Below are 16,884 nucleotides of genomic sequence, written 5' to 3' on the forward strand. Positions count from 1 at the left end.
AGGTCAGCCACAACACAGGTCCACTGGGGGCACCGTCGTGGAGGCCGTCAACCACACGTCCAGCAGGTCTGCTGGCAGGTACTGAGCCACCAAGGCTGGTACGGCCACTCCACGAACGATAAAAGGGGTACGCCCTAGACAGGAGTCTCGTGTGATATCACCAATCACCCTCCTGTCCTCAATACCCCAGTGGATTATCGTCTCCAACCGTCGGTCCCGGGTAAATCCTTTCACTGCCACTCCACTGGCAGGCTTAACACACCACAGTGTTCTTCCGGGGGGGGCGACGTCACAACAGCTGCAGCAAACTTCACAGTATGGAGACTGGCTGCCTCGGGTAGACTGACTCAATCGTCAACACAGTGGTCCCAGGTCGACTCTGTAAACAGACACGTCATCAATAACTGGGACACTAATACACCACACTCACAGGCTCGGGCACAAACACCTGACGTATCCAGTCCATAGATGGCGCTGTCGTCGGAGCACCACCTCACCAGAGGTCAGGAGCGGCGGTGTTGAGCGCTGAACCAGACTGGAAACTGGTCCTCGAGGCCAGTACACGCTGTCCTCACTAGGTGTCGTCGTCCGTTTGGCGGGGGTTTCGGGAGCTGACCCACAGATGGCGTGGTTGTCACTGCTCCAGGCTCGGACGCTGGATCCGGGTTCGTAACATACACACCCCCCAGGAAGCAGCCCATAGCAGCTGTCTAGCTCCCAGGTACCAATTTATTGCTAGGTAACAGGAGCATCAGGGTGAAAAAAAATTCATTTGTTTCTGCTTCCACCAGGGATCAAACCCAGAACCTTAGGACTACGAATCCAAAGCGCTGACCACTCAGCTGTCAGGCCCCTTTGTTGCAGGTGTTTCTGGGGGGCCCTTCTTTTGAGCCACTCAATGGCTGCCTGTTAGACCCAGAGATTTCTTGGGATGAAGGCCTCGTGCAGCTTCATGCCCAGATTTCCCTGTAGTTAGTGGGGCTCGTGCCAGACAACCTTTGCACCCACCTACATTTGGGTTCTGTCGTGTGCTTTTCAGGCCTCCTTGAGCTGCATTTGGATTGGCTTGTGGATAATGTTGGGACGCTTGGTGGGGCCTCTTGCAGGGGGTTTTGGCTTCTGCTGTGCCGTCACTGACTGCACTTCTTGGGCTGTACGCCTCTATTTTGAGGAAGGCAGTGACCATGTTCGTCACTGTCCAACTCATGTATCAATAAGATGTGCTGGCCTAGTCTCTAGATTTGGAATGGGTGCTTACTCTCCACCCCACCTCTCCTTTTTCTCTGCTCCTGTTTCTGGAGGATGTCGTCACTCAGTTTTTGTCATCTGTAGCGTTTGCTTGTTGGTGTATCACAGACCTTCTTTGTATTTGGGGTGATGGTTCTTGGTCTTCGAGCAGTTTGGTAAAGCTGAGGCGGCACCTGTTGATAGTCAGGGCTTGGCCATCAGTGGAGCCAGATGACAGGTCGCATGTGCTTCTCTTGATGGGTATCCTTCATCTGGTCAGCGACATGCTCGTTCTTTTTGGAAGGCGGGCTCGCGTGGTTTGCCCCTTTGACGGGACAGTGGGGGCAAGTGGCTAGTTCAGTTTGCCAATGCCTGGTCCCACAATTTATGGGCTTTTCAGGTTGTTTCTTGCAGCCTGCAATGGAGTTGGTTGGTCTGTCTGCCTTTTGGGGGTCAGGCCTCTCTGGGCACGCTTTTTCTTTTCTTCCGCTTGTCATTTCAGAGTGGAAAGCTTTAGGCATGGTTTAAATAACTGCACCTTTTTGGTGGGCTTCCTGCCTTTTCCCAGTCCCAAAATAGGACTCAACACTGCAGGGTCATTCGTAACTTTTTCAGGTAGAACCGGTTCATATCTTATACATTTACATCCAGGGTTCAGCTAGGCTTTGGTGTATGTTTTTTTTTTATTATTCTTTTTTACCACAGACGTGGCCACACATTTACAATGCTAACCAGCATATATACATTTTCTTCTGTCCTCCATGGACAGGGTGAGAGATTTGTCAAACATACAGTTCAGAGATTTATTGAACAACCACAGAAGATGATTGTAGTGCTTAAAAAATGTTAGGCTAAGCTACATATGGAAATACATAGATACACAGATTTATGAATGCATTAATGTGAATTTATAATGGTGAAATGTAATTCTGATCAGCTTCCACATATACTTTACACACATACACACACACACATACATACATACACACACACACACACATAAATACACATATATTTGTCTCTTTTACTCTGACAGGGTGAGATAGCTGACAGAGAAACTAGTGTGCAATTAAAAATTTAATCACTGAAGGTGATTAAGATGCTCTTACAAGCTCAGGTTATATAGTTACATTACATGGTTAATCTAGGGTACAAGTCCAATATATCATCAAGTGTTCCAGTACTCATATACATATACTGGTTACAGAGTTCAGCATACCTCAGCCCAGGAGGGCGAAAGTTAGTCAATATGGGACATTCTACAATATAATGTTCAAGAGAGTGCATGTTTTCTCTTTCACAAAGTTGACACATTGTGTACTCGACATTTGGGTTTTGAGAGAGCTGCCTGATACGTCTATATCCCAGGCGTATTCTGGCCACTATAACATCACATTGCCGGGTTCTTGTTCTATTAGTCCCATATGTGAATGTCTCCTCACGATATCTATCATAATATTTAATGCTACAACTTTCAGGTCTTTGTGAATTTGTTAGGTCGGTGAGATCTTCATTAGATATTTGTTTAAGTATTCTCTTTGTCACTGCTAGTGAAACACCCATATCAATTTTTACTACTGGTTTTCTACTGGCTGTCTTTGCAAGCATATCAACAGTGTCATGCCTTGAGGTGCCAACATGTGATGAAATCCTTAGGAATTTAATTTCAAATCTGTTTTCTTTAGCAGCTAAAACATTCATTCGAATATTACTGACTATTTTGTATGGTGCCAGGCCTACCAGTTTCTGGTTCTCCCATTCAGGTTCAATCTGGCTCCACACGTGTTAACAAGCTTGGATCAGGTCGTGGTTCATATTCATTTGCTTCGTGTTCAGGTTCTAGCCTACCTCAACGACTGGCTCTTGTGGGCTCTCAGCTGGTCCATGTGCCTGCTCACCAGGGATCGGATTCTTTCCCAGATCACTTGGTTTAAGTTACTGATGAACTGGCAGAAGGCCCAGTTGGTTCTCTCCCTGGTTCAGACATGACTCCGGAAGCTTTGACCCGTTTGCATCAGGTCTGGGTGACCCAACAATTTATGGCACCTCAATGTTGTGCAGGAACCTCAACTTTGCCATTCTCATCTATCTCTTAGGCAGGGTTTGTTTTTGGAAGCTGTTCAGGTTTATCCAAAGGAGCCCCTTTCACCACTGTCGCGATCATTGCGTGTGGACTCCATCGGCCCTTCACCGGTTGCTTTGTCACAGGTTTCCTCTTCGGGTTGTTCAGGGTTTGGTTCCCTGGGGGCCATCTTCTGGCCTTACTTGACATCTTCAGATGCTACGAGACTCAGTTGGGGTTCTGTGATCAGCACTCACCAGGCCAGCCAGAGCAATTAAGTTCCTCGTTTCCAGGTACTTAAATGTGGTGGAAACAAGGAACTTAAATGATATACAGGGTACAGGGCACAATCAGACTTACTCATAGAAGGAAAGCAACATGTAAAAGATCTAAGAATTATGACATCTGATGACCTGACATTTAGTGAATATAACCAAACAAATATAGCAGCAGCCAGGAAAATGACAGGATGGATTACGAAAACGTTTAAATCCAGAGATCCCACAGCAGTGCAAATACTATTTACGGTAAATCACTAGTTCTGTCCCATCTATAGTATTGATCAGTATTCACTTCCCCTTTCAGAGCAGATGAGATTGCTGAAAAAGAACACAGAGAACCTATATGGCACACAAAGACATGATAAAATACCTAACTTATTGGGACCATCTCAAAGCTCTCAAAATGTACTCTCTGAATAGGAGACAAAAAACCAGCGTTGAATGTAATGAAACGCCATTTTCTGGGTGAGACCCGGAGACTCCCCGGAGCTTTACCAGGCTGATATGCTAATGTCAGACTTTGGCATCAGTCATTTGTATGGAGTTCTAGGGCCTACCGGGGACCACGGCCAGAACCTGGTCCCCTCAGAGAGGCAAGGGGAGCAATGGCCTATAGAAACCCCCGTGTGGTTGGAAGCATTCTATGTCTGCCATCGACCGGGTCAAGCATCCAGAAAGGTAAGCATTCCAAAACAAACCCCTATTCTGGTGAAAATTGCTACCTAAAGCCGAACTAGTGGATAGAACTCTTCAACAGAAAACAAGGAAACTAGCATGACGTCACACGTCACCGCGCCGCTGTCTGTTCAGCTCCCCCCTCCCCGGGTCTCACCCAGAAAATGGCGTTTCATTACATTTAACGCTGGTTTTCTGGGGAGAGCCCCATCGGCTCCCCGGAGCTAACTACCCACAGAGTAGGGTCAAAGGGACGGAACCGGGAGGCGGACACAATGCACCCCGCAACGGAAGCGAGACAACCGGCAGCAAACGCCAACCCAAGGCGACACAGTCCCGAAAGGGCCTAGTAACAACACGAGACAACGAGCAGCAAGGCCCCTGCACGAACACCAAAAGATCCGTGCCCGAATGACAGCAAAGACACGCCGCCCAGACGGCAGCAAGAGCAGCGAAGCCACAAACGTCATGGGCATGGGGAAAAAACATAGGCAGGCTAGCCGCAATAACACGGCGGACAAACCGGGACACCTTCACTCGCTAACAGGGAAGAACGGAACCGGATCAACTCAAAGCGCGCCCCGGACCTAGAGGCCGCGGCACGCAAATAACAGCGGAGGGCCGCCACTGAACACATCCCCAGCCCGACCAACCAAGTACCAACAAACCAAGGACCCCTCCGGAACGCAGCAGCCCCATCCCGTGTCAGAAAAGATGGAGACGGCTGCCACCGAACAACCAAAACGCTAAGACCAAAGGAGCAGAAAAGCCCCTGAGGAGGAGAGCAAGAAGCCCAGCGACCTGACCCCCAGAGGCAAATGCGAACAGGAAAAAAAAAAGAGCCGATGAAAAACAAACCGGAACCGAAGGTGCACCACCAACCGACGAGAAGACAGAGCATGCTGACCAGAGACCAGAATGGTGCAAGCGGCACATGAACAGGCCGGAGGTGAAACAACGCACGAGACAGCTTATGAATGGTGTAGAAGCAACACCAAGACCGAAAGCAAGGCGAAGCGGCTCCGCCAGCGCTGCACGAAACGAGGCGACAGTATGTGGCAAGACGACGGCCCCCAACCCCCACCAGAAAAAACAAGCCGACGCTAACCACCGCAGCCACCTAAGAAGGGACAGGAGGAAAAGGAAGGACCGCCAAAATACCCCATACTGCTGCCAAGAAGAAGTATGCAGGTGGGACACCAACAATGAAGCCACCAGACCACCAACCGAAGGCGAGACATGCGAGGCAGAACGTAATCAGCCCAGACAAGGCTCATTCGAGCCCAGGAAAAGGGGGAGCCGCGGGAAGATCTTGGGCATGACCACCAAGCCCAAGCCGGCACAAAGGAGATGGAATGTCTGCCGAACAGAAAGCTCCCCAATGCAAGCAAGCCTGCCAGGAGATCAGAAACGACGGGTCCGACACGAGACATCGCAAGACCCTGAAAAGCCAACAGGCAGGGCAAGCCAGGAAAACCGAAGAAGGCATAAGGGTTGCCACCAGAACAGTACCCGAACCAAGGGGTACGAGCAACGAAAACAGACCAAGACACATAAGCGCACCATATGACACAGGCTGAAAGAACGCCCAAGAAGCCAAGGAACGCACAAAGAAAAACCCGTGGCAGAGGAGGAAACAAAGGGAACGCACAAGGAAGGGAAGCGGCAGAAAGACCCCCCCCCCCATACAGCAGCAAGTGCAGGGAAAACCGACCAAAGGAGATGCCAAGGAAGCGACAGGGAAGAGGCAGGACGAAAGAGCCAAAGCTCAAACCCCAGAAAACACAACCAGGGGTGGACAATCAGGCGTGGACAGAACCCCATGCACATGGAAGGGCCAAGCCAGGGACCCGAAGACCACGAAAAATAACAAACAAACCACCATACGCAAACCCCAGGCATAAAACAGCAGCAAAGTGCCACACCACAACCGGACACAGGAACAAGGACACGCCACCACGAAACACGGTACCAATGCACACGTGCAGTAGCAACATGCACTACACGCAACATGTAAGTAGCAACTCGCCTCTGCAAAGGCAGAGAACGGTGCAGGCAGACCCCAGGCTGACCCCAGACAGTGCCAACGAAGACACGACAGAACCCAGCAGGCCCAGGAACCTGCACACCAGGCGACCGACGGCGGAGATACCTGCTCGATACCTGCTTGATGGGGTTCTGGGAGTTCATTTACTCCCCAAGCCCAGCCTGAGGCTAGGCTTGACTTGTGAGAGGTTGGTCCACCAGGCTGTTGCTTGGAGTGGCCCGCAGGCCCACATACCCACCACAACCAGTTTGGGCCGAAACCTCTATTTGAAAACAGGCTAGTGTTCTTTTGAAGTCCACGGATGTACCGGCAATATGGCATATGCCCGCAGGTAGGACTTTAACAACCGCAGACCTTTGATGTTTATACAGTGTTCCCCGATTGTGCCTATGGCACCACTGCACTCCACTGGTACTATCCCGCATGTTCTTCCATATAGGCGGGACCCAAGAGCCAGAGCTCAAACCCTGCAAGCATAACCAGGTGAGCCCTACCAGGTGAGTACATAACCAGCACCACAACCCACACACCTCATAACACGAAGAGGTGGGCCCCCTGAATGACTCTAGCATGAGTTGGACATGCCTATGAGTGGGACTGGAAGGGTTGAAAAAGGGACATTCATCGGTGTGCCAACGGTCTCATTCGTACATAAATATACCTAAATAAAGACAGGCATATAAACATCTCCGCATCCAGTGCCAGGCCGAAAGACGCCAGACTGCAGAAACTCACCTGTCGAATGGAGGAACGAATGTGACATGACCCAACAGTGCCAAGAAGATCTTGGGAGCACTGCTAGGTGAAGAAGCCAGAGCCGTACACACAGGAGAGCAGGGTAGAGGCAAAGGAGGAGGCCCACACCCATGACACAGGGAAAACCTCGGCGTCCTCCCAACAGCTGTAATCCAGGACACCCCTGGAGCGACGGGGCGCATACCGGAGAAGGGAGAAGAGTGAGAGGCGAAGCACCCGAGAAAAAAGGGCGGAAAACACCAGCACTGAAACACACCGCCCAGACCAAAACAAACTCCCACGGCGCAAACGCAGGACACACTGGCCGAACCACACAACCCGCTCTGCAGGAAGGTGCCAACCAGGACTACTGCACAAGAAAAGTAGCCAAACAGAATGCAACCCTAGGGAACCGCTAAGTAGAAAAACAAACCCATCACATGGGACAGGAGCCAAAAGAGGAAGCAGCAACAACATAACCGGCCAACGAAGCGAAGACGGAGCCCAATGGGAACCTAACCGAGCCACGAGTAGCCCAACTGGGTTACAAATAGCCCAATACGGCGACCCGTACTAGGAGCCAACAGACGTTCCAATAATACAGGAAGTCGCGAAAACCTTCCCTAACTCTTGAGAACACAGAAGCAAACACCAGTCCCGAAGGCACACAAAGGCACAGTCGCACCCGAGACCAAAAGTCACATAGAACCCCAAGAATGAGGAAACATGACGAAGATAACCCATCCCAAAAAAGGCAGGGGGGGAGCAACAGAGAAGAGTACCCACCTACAGGACGGAATCAACCATTTCAAAGGACAAGGAACCGAGCCCGGGGAGGGGCCGACGCCCAACAACTTGTACAGCGAGGGGGGAGGAAAACCCCACTCCGCGTAACCGCAAGCCCCGCCTAAAGGGAAAAGAAAAAAAAAAACCCGCGGGGTCCTACTGGGCCTAGGACCCAGTAGGACCCAAGTCAGCCCCTCCCCAGCCCCGGGGACCCACACAACAAGCTCCGAGGCCGAGCCGTCCCCACAAAGCCCCGGCCGTACCAAAAAACCGGGCCAGCCGTACAATACTAAGGAAGGGAGCCCACTGGCCGACTCTTAAAACTCGGCTGGAGGAACAGGCTCGAATACCCCCGTCACTACCCCGGAAGAGGAATTCCCCGAGACTGCCCGAGTCTCAAAACCATCGAACCCCGCCCCGAACCTACAGACGGTAAGGAACCGGATGAAGGCAGGAAGGGGGGATCCAGGGAAAAAACAAGGGGGCGTGGAAGGAACCGAAGCAACCAACACCCCCAAAGTCCCAACACGAACCAAAACGGGGCAGCCCCGGGACTCCCAGGGAGTAAACAAACGAGAATGTTGCCACCACCAAGGCTCAATGTGCAATGCCCCTGCTGCCTGCACCCGCTTAGTCAGTACACAACTGGGTAACCGAGCCACAACAAGCAACAAAACTCGCAGGACTCCAGGTCGAAGGTGCCACCGACTCCACAGGCAGCAGGCGGAGGCAAAACAGAGAGTCACCCTGAGACAAAGGGTGAGTGCAACCCTCAAACTCGCTGGAAGCGATGGGGGACTCCGGGGTCACATCCATCGGATCCGAGCGCCCCCAGGGGTTTCCCAGGGTCCCAAGCGTTTACTATAATAGGACTCGCGCTTAGGTAATCCCAGGCAGGGTACTGCTAACCAGCGCCCAAAGCTACCAAACAACTTTCTAAGAGCTGAACCCCTGGGACGTGTACACTCACGGGGACCTAGCAGGGGGAACCACCGGAATAATAGTCAGAATACAAGGGACACAGGGGGCAAGAACGAAGGCAGACCCCCCACCAGGTAGATAAACAAAAATAAAAATAAAACCCCGCAAGAGGACAGCGTACCCAAGAGGAACAAAGCCGGCTGCCATATAGGTGAAAACAGGCTGCACAGCACCCTGCGCCCCACCAGTGCAAAACTGCCCCTTACCCTAAGGCGAACATGGCAGACAGAACACCTGAGCACACAAAGGGCGGCCGAAAACCAAGCAGTAAATGGCCTAGCAGGGGCAGAACCCAAGGAATTTGTGGAAGGTGGCCCCCAAGCCCCAAGGGCAATACTTACAGGGCACCCAGGAAGGGAACCCTAGGCGCTCCCCCTCCTGGGGAGGGGGGAGCTGCGCAGACAGTGGTGCGGTGACGTGTGACGTCATACTAGTTTGCTTGTTTTCTGTTGGGGAGTTCTATCCACTAATTCGGCTTTTGGTAGCAATTTTCACCAGAATAGGGGTTTGTTTTGGAATGCTTACTTTTCTGGATGCTTGACCCCAGTCGATGGCAGACATAGGATGCTTCCAACCACACAGGGGTTTCTATAGGCCATTGCTCCCCTTGCCTCTCTGAGGGGGCCAGGTTCTGGCCGTGGTCCCCGGTAGGCCCTAGAAATCCATACACATGACTGATGCCAAAGTCTGACATTAGCATATCAGCCTGGTAAAGCTCCAGGGAGCCGATGGGGATCCCCCCAGAAACATCCATACTTGTTTGACATTTTATAATGTAAATATAATACTGCACAAGCAATTATAAATGTTTTGTTGAACTGTTTTCATGTTAACTTTACCTTATGAAGAGTCATTGCTGTCTTGAGGGAGACGATAGGGAGGTGGGAAGGATGAGAGGGGTTATGGTGTGGAATGAGAATCCACATCTGAATCAGGCGGGCTCTCTCTTCTAGGAAATTTCACTCCACTGGGACCGGGTTGTGGTTCACTATCACCGACTCTTCTTTTCTCTACTTTTGCAAAGAATGTATCTATTGACAATTGCTTTTGTTTTTGTTGTAGGATGTTTCTAAAACAAGACAGCAAATTGTCATTAAACATGTTCACACACTGGGTTGTTACTGCTTTATCAGGGCAGCTTTTCCAAGAATGCGTTCACCTTTTCAAACATTCCCAACACTTCCCTGAACTCAGTGGAAGAGGCAGCATCCTCCCTTACCTCCTCATCCCCTTACTAATGGTGCAAATTGTTGATGAGGACCTGCCATACTCCCTTGTGAGATCAGTCACACAAACACCACGCTCATGCTTTGCTATAATTTCTTTCTTCAAATCCACAGTAATTGTGCCTTTCTTCATCTTGAAAACACTATCTTCAGCATGCAGCTTCTTTGGCGACATTGTGCGTTACAAATTATAGTCACAAAACCACAAAAAAAAGAAAAGGACAAATAAATGCAGAGGGATGCTTGTCGTGTGCGATACAACAACAACACTGGCGTCGGAGGCGTCCGAGAATTTGTGAGAACCCGCGAGACGCTAGGAAGCACCATGTGGTTTTGCTCGTTAATAGAGGTGGAGCTCGTCAATAGAGACAAATTTGCTGCGAGTAACGTGCGAGTGGATCGCACATTACTCGAAATGTTCGTAGATAAAGCCGCCCGTTAATCGAGGTGCCACTGCATATATAACATGTGTAAATAGTGTAATAAAAACAACAACAGTATGGTGGGTGGAGTAAGATGTTGGAGTGAGGGAGGGCTGGCTGGGTGTGGCTGCTCACACTCGTGGTGTTCTGGATGTGTTGATGGTGAATGTATATAGTGTGTGACAGTGTATAGTGTGTACATATGTTGCAAATATACATAAATGAACATGAAACATTAGTATGAATAACTGTATGATGGGAGGAGCAATGTTGGCGAATACAATGTTGGAGGAGTGTGGGAAGGCTGGCTGGGTGTGACAGCTCACACTCGGGTGACCTGAATGTGTTGATGGTGAACGTACTTAGTGTGTGGCAGTGTATAGTGTGTAAATAGATTGTATATATATACATAAATTAGCATGATACATGGTAAATATGTGCAACATGTGTGCACAAGTGTCATGCACGTAACACAGTGTCCTCGGACAATGCGGCTGTTTTACTGCCATAATATAGTGTACGTGTTCATTATACACAGGATTAGCACGTAAAAACAAATAAAATGTATTTGGAAGTGTACGCAAAAAATGAACAAAAATATATTCGCGGCAACTCGCGCGCCCCGCGCCGGGAGCGTACGTCACAGGCGAACGGGGAATGATGACGTCACGCGCCAACTTACGGACCCCATAGCAGCCAAAGTAAGCACAATTTTGATTTTTTTTTGACATACCCATACTGAGGGAAGGGCTTTTGACACTTTAAAAAACAAAATAATTTTTTCAAGAGAATTTTTCCTGCGCACTGGGGGGGGGGGGTCATATTTGGAGGCAGCGCAGTTAAGGGGTTAATAATCAGCTCTTTGGTTCGCCTCAGGTACTGATACATGTTTCCAACTTCTGGATTAGCACAGTTGGATGAAAAATTAATTAATCCGGTAACATAGGACATGAGTATACTGTATTTCATGGTTTGTGGTGTTGGTTCCTCACTGTTTTGTTTAATGGTGTTAAAAGCACAGAGAGTAAACACTTTGAACTGGGAATTCCACAAGGAGGGGTCCTCAGCCCCTTGTTGTTCAACGTTCTAATGCACAAACTTATAAACTTAACTACATAAAAAGAAAGTATCTTACCTGTGCTCTATTTATAAGTTGTGCCACTTGTCTTTGATACTGCAGGAGGCGTATTGTCTGCAAAACCATTGGATCTGTCCGACAAAATTCTGCAGGAAGTCTGCAATAAGAATTATGATATTAATGATAAAAGACTAACTATAAGATGAGACACACTGTGAGACATGGTGACAATTCTTCATCTTACCAGAAAAAGACTCCAGAAAGTCATTACACCTCTACAGACAACTGGAGGGTTCACAGAAATGAAGCCTAGAAAATCGTTAAACAACTACCACAAATGAATGACACGATATAATGGATTCACGTAAATGGGCTTCAACTCATTAGTACCAATTACCACCACCAGGCAGCCCAGCCCTGGCTCCCAGCTGGCTTCCCAAATCAGTTCTGGACCTGATGAACACACCCATGACAAACTGTTGAACCTGGAGGGCAGCTCTTCCAGTACTCTTCCAGAAATTGGTGTTTCATTATATTCAACACTGAGTTTCTGGAGGGAGCCCCTTGTGGTTCTTTGAAGCTAATCTAACCACAGAGAACATGAAGGTACAGTATTTACCAGGAAGGCATACAGATGACATGCACTTAAGACAAAGAAGAGATAACAGGTCAGGCAACACAGCCCAAAAGGCACACACAACTGATTGGGCCCAGGAACATTAACTAAATATGTACCAGGCTGTCAGCACCCTGTTAGAACGCCAAAATCCCCAGCACTGAATATTAGCCCATGATACACTAGAGAAGACAGCAGCCAAAGTCACCTATTTACGAACATCATAGGCCTAATGGTAGACAGCTGGCTGGCTAGACTTCATGATATGGCGAACAACCTAGGAATTGTGAGCATTGGAACAGGAAACCAAGGAAATGGGATTAACCAATAAGGTATCCACCAAGACAGAACTGATGGCATGCAGGTAGCTGTGAAGACTCACCACAGGATACAACAAATGATGCACCAATGGCTGAACCAACAATGCATCGACCACTAAATGGTCGAAACCAACCGACTCATTGTTGCTCATTATTGTTGTTGTTCCTGTTGGAACAACATTGTTGGCTCAAGAAGCCTACCAACTCATTCTATGCAGGAAAAGGAGGAGATGGTGCAAAAGAACAAAGCGCCCCACCGGGGCCAAAAGAACACACGCCTCTGGAGCAGAGCCTGAAGCTCAACAACACAACAGCCAGAGCCAAGTGTCAACTAGAAAATCCTTTAAGAAAAATATCATGAGAGAAAGGATAAACCCTAAACTGAGGCAAGGAGAGAAAAGCCAAAATATGGTCGAGGGACCAAAATGGGTTAGTCCGGAGGTGATCATGAGCAGGCCGGAGGTGGAAGAATGCATGAGACAACTTGTGGAACGATGCCACGGAGGTGTTGACAACAAATGCAAGCAATAGTGGCACCACTAAAGCTGAATGATAATTGACCAAGAGACAAATAGTGGCAAAAACCAGCATTGAATATAATGAAATGCCATTTTCTGGGTGAGACCCGGAGGCTCCCTGGAGCTATCCAGGCTAATACCCTGGAGGACACGGAGACTCCTAGACACAGAGCTATCCAGACTATCCAGGTATCAGTGTGAATGGAGTTCTAGGCCTACCGGGAACCATGAGCCAGAACCTGGGCGCCCCGTCAGGGAGATACGAGGAGCAATAGCCTATAGAAATGCACATGGGATTTGGAGCATTCTATCTCTGCCATTGACCAAGCCAGGCACCCAGAAAGGTAAGCGCCTCAAAACAAACCCCTATTCTAGTTAAAACGACTAAAATAGACTAATGAGTGGACAGAACTCACCAAGTGAAAAAGCGCAAACGAGCATGACATCACACGTGCAGCGCCACATGGTCTGCACAGCTTCTCCCTCTTCTCCAGGAGGGGAAAGGGGAAGCCCCAGACCCACCGTGCCGGTGATCCACCCTCCATTACTGATGCTGGATGTCAAAACTCACAAAAAACCAGCGTTGAATGTAATGAAACGCCATTTTCTGGGTGAGACCCGGAGGCTCCCCGGAGCTTTACCGGCTGATATGCTAATGTCAGACTTTGGCATCAGTCATGTGTATGGAGTTCTAGGGCCTACCGGGGACCACAGCCAGAACCTAGCCCCCTCAGAGAGGCAAGGGGAGCAATGGCCTATAGAAACCCCCATGTAGTTGGAAGCATTCTATGTCTGCCATCGACCGGGTCAAGCACCCAGAAAGGTAAGCATTCCAAAACAAACCCCTATTCTGGTGAAAATTGCTACCTAAAGCCGAACTAGTGGATAGAACTCTTCAACAGAAAATAAGGAAACTAGTATGACATCATACGTCACTGCGCCGCTGTCTGTGCAGCTTCCCCCTCCCCGGGAGGGGGAAGGGGGAGCCCCAGACCTCCCACGCCGGCTATCCACCCATCAGTTCTGAGGCTGGATGTCAAAACACGCGAAAAACCGCCGACCGGAGGGAGGGAGGGAGGGAGGGTTGCCGGGAAGCCTCCGGGTCTCACCCAGAAAATGGCGTTTCATTACATTCAACGCTGGTTTTCCGGGGGGAGCCCCGTCGGCTCCCCGGAGCTAACTACCCACAAAGGAAGGTCAAAGGGACAGAACCGGGAGGCGGACACCACTCACCCCCCAAGGAGGCGAGACAACCGGAAGCAAACGCCAACCCAAGGTGCCACAGCACCGAAAAGTCCCGGGAACAACACGAGAACAATGAGCAGCAAGGACCCTGCACGAACACCAAAAATCCATGCCCGAAAGACCGCAAGGCCACGTCGCCCAGACAGCAGCGAGAGCAGCGAAGCCACGAACGCCACAGGCATGAGGGAAGAACACAGGCAGCTTAGCCGCAAGAACACGGCTGACCACCCGGGACACTATCACCCGCGAACCGGGAAGAACAGAACCGGACCAACGCAAAACGCGCTCCGGACCCAAACGTCGTGGCACGCAAACAACAGCGGAGGGCCGCCACTGAACACAAAAAACGACACACCCCCGGCCCGACCAACGAAGCACCAACAAACCCTGGACCCCTCCAGAACGCAGCAGCCCCACCCCGCGCCAGAAAAGATGGAGACTGCTGCCACCGAACAACCAAAACGCTAAAATCGAAGGAGAAAGAAAACTCAGCGACTCGACCCCCAGAGGCAAAGACCAAAAGGAAAGAGCCGACGAAAAAACACACCGGAACCGAAGGAGCACTACCAACCGAGGAGAAGACAGAGCATGCTGACCAGAGACCAGGATGGTGCAAGCGGCGCACGAACAGGCCGGAGGTGAAACGACGCACAAGACAGCTGACTAACGGTGCAGAAGCAACACCAAGACCGAAAGCAAGCTGAAGCGGCTCCGCCCGCACCGCACGAAAAGAGGCGACAGTATGTGGCAAGACGACGGCCCCCAACCCCCACCAGAAAACCAAGCCAAACGTAAACCAAGCTAACAAGAGTAACCACCTAAGAATGGACAGGAAAAGGAAGGACCGCCAAAATACCCCATACTGCCGCCAAGAGAAGCACGCAGGTGGGACACTTACCACGAAGCCACCCGACCACCAACCGGAGGCGAGACCGCGAGGCAGAACATAAGCAGCTCCGACAAGGCCCCTCCGAGCCCAGGAAAAGGCGGAGCCGCGGGAAGATCTCGGGGGCGACCACCAAAACCCAGGCGGCACAAGGAGATGGAACGTCTGCCGAACAGAAAAACTCCCCAAAGCATGCAAGCCCGCCAGGAGTTCAGAAACGACGGGTCCGACGCGAGACATCGCAAGACCCCCCCCCCCAAAAAAAAAAAAAAAACGGCAGGGCAAGCTAGGAAAACAAAGAAGGCGGAAGGGTCGCCACCAGAACAGTACCCGAACCAAGGGGTACGAACAACTGCAATAGACCGAGACAAAGAAGCACATCACAGGACACAGGCTGACCAACGCCTAAGAACACACACAGAACACCCCTGCTGCAGAGGAGGCAGGAAGAAAGAGCAGAAGCACAAAAACCCCAGGAGAAACACCAGGGGTGGACAATCAGGCGGGGACAGAAAAACCCCCATGCAATCCCCAGGCACAAAACGGCAGCAAAGTGCCACTCCACAACCGGACACAGGAACAAGGACACGCCACCGTGAAACACAGTACCAATGCACACGTGCAGCAACAGGCACCACTGCAACATGCAACATGTAAATAGCAACTCCCTTCTGCAAAGGCAGAGAAACGGAGCAGGCAGACCCCAGACAGGGCCAACGGAGACACGACAAAACCCCGCAGGCCCAGAAACCTGCACCAGGCGACCGACGGCGGAGAAATCCCGCTCGATACCTGCTGGATGAGGTGCTGGGAGCTCTTTTACACCTCAAGCCTGGCCCAAGGCCAGACTAGACCGGCCAGAGGGTGGCCCACCAGGCAGCTGCTAGGAGCAGTCCACCGGCCCACATACCCCCACAACCAGGACGGGCCGGAACTGCCATACGAAAACAGGCTAGTGTGCCCTGGAAGTCCACGGACGAACCAGCAAGAAGGCTTATGCTCGCAAGTAGGTCGTGTACCAAGCACAGACCTCTGATGGTAATACAGTGTTCCCCAAATGTGCCAATAGCACCACTGCACTCCACTGGTACTATCCCGCAAGTTCTACCAGATAGGCGGGACCCAAGAGCCAGAGCTCAAATCCTGCAAGCACAGCCAGGAGCCTAACCAGGTGAGTACAGAACCAACCCTACAACCCCCACACCTCACAACATTAAAAAAGGTGGGTCCCCTGAATGACTCCAGCATGGGTTGGACATGCACATGAGGGGGACAGGAAGGGTTGAAAAAGGGACAGTCACTGCTGTGTGAACGGTCTCAGTCGTACAAAAATATACCTAAATAAAGACAGGTATATAAACAACTCCGCATCCAGCGCCCGGCCAAAAGACGCCAAACCGCAGAAACTCACCTGGCGAACGGTGGCACGAACTTGACACGACTCAACAGTGCCCAGAAGAACCTGGGAGCACCGCCAGGAGAAGACGCCAGAGCCGGACCCTGCCGGACCCGCAGGAGAGCAGGGAGAGGCGAAGGAGGCGGTCCACACCCATGACACAGGGAAAACCGCGGTGTCCTCCCCACAACTGGGAACCAGGACACCCCCGGCGCGAAGGGGCACATACCGCAGCCAGGGAGAAGAATGAGAGGCGAAGCACTGTAGCAAAAAGGGCGCAAAACACCAGCACTGAAACACCGCCCAGACCAAAACAAACTCCACAGCGCATGCGCATAACACGCTGGCCGAACCGCACACCCTCCCTGCGGGAAGGCGCCAGC

At 50.8% G+C, this 16,884-nt stretch overlaps 1 protein-coding gene across 4 annotated transcripts in view; it reads right to left on the reverse strand.

The window, feature by feature from the left end:
* Spt7 overlaps positions 1-16,884 on the reverse strand; it is a 149,816-nt gene that overhangs the window by 112,161 nt on the left and 20,771 nt on the right. For all 4 annotated transcript variants that reach the window (XM_069299991.1, XM_069299992.1, XM_069299990.1 and 1 more), the window contains one exon: positions 11,578-11,677. In XM_069299991.1, the coding sequence (XP_069156092.1) occupies positions 11,578-11,677 (100 nt within the window). The remainder of the gene's footprint in view (positions 1-11,577; positions 11,678-16,884) is intronic.

Source organism: Procambarus clarkii, chromosome 43 (assembly GCF_040958095.1).
Source record: "Procambarus clarkii isolate CNS0578487 chromosome 43, FALCON_Pclarkii_2.0, whole genome shotgun sequence".
NCBI classification, from domain to species: domain Eukaryota; kingdom Metazoa; phylum Arthropoda; class Malacostraca; order Decapoda; family Cambaridae; genus Procambarus; species Procambarus clarkii.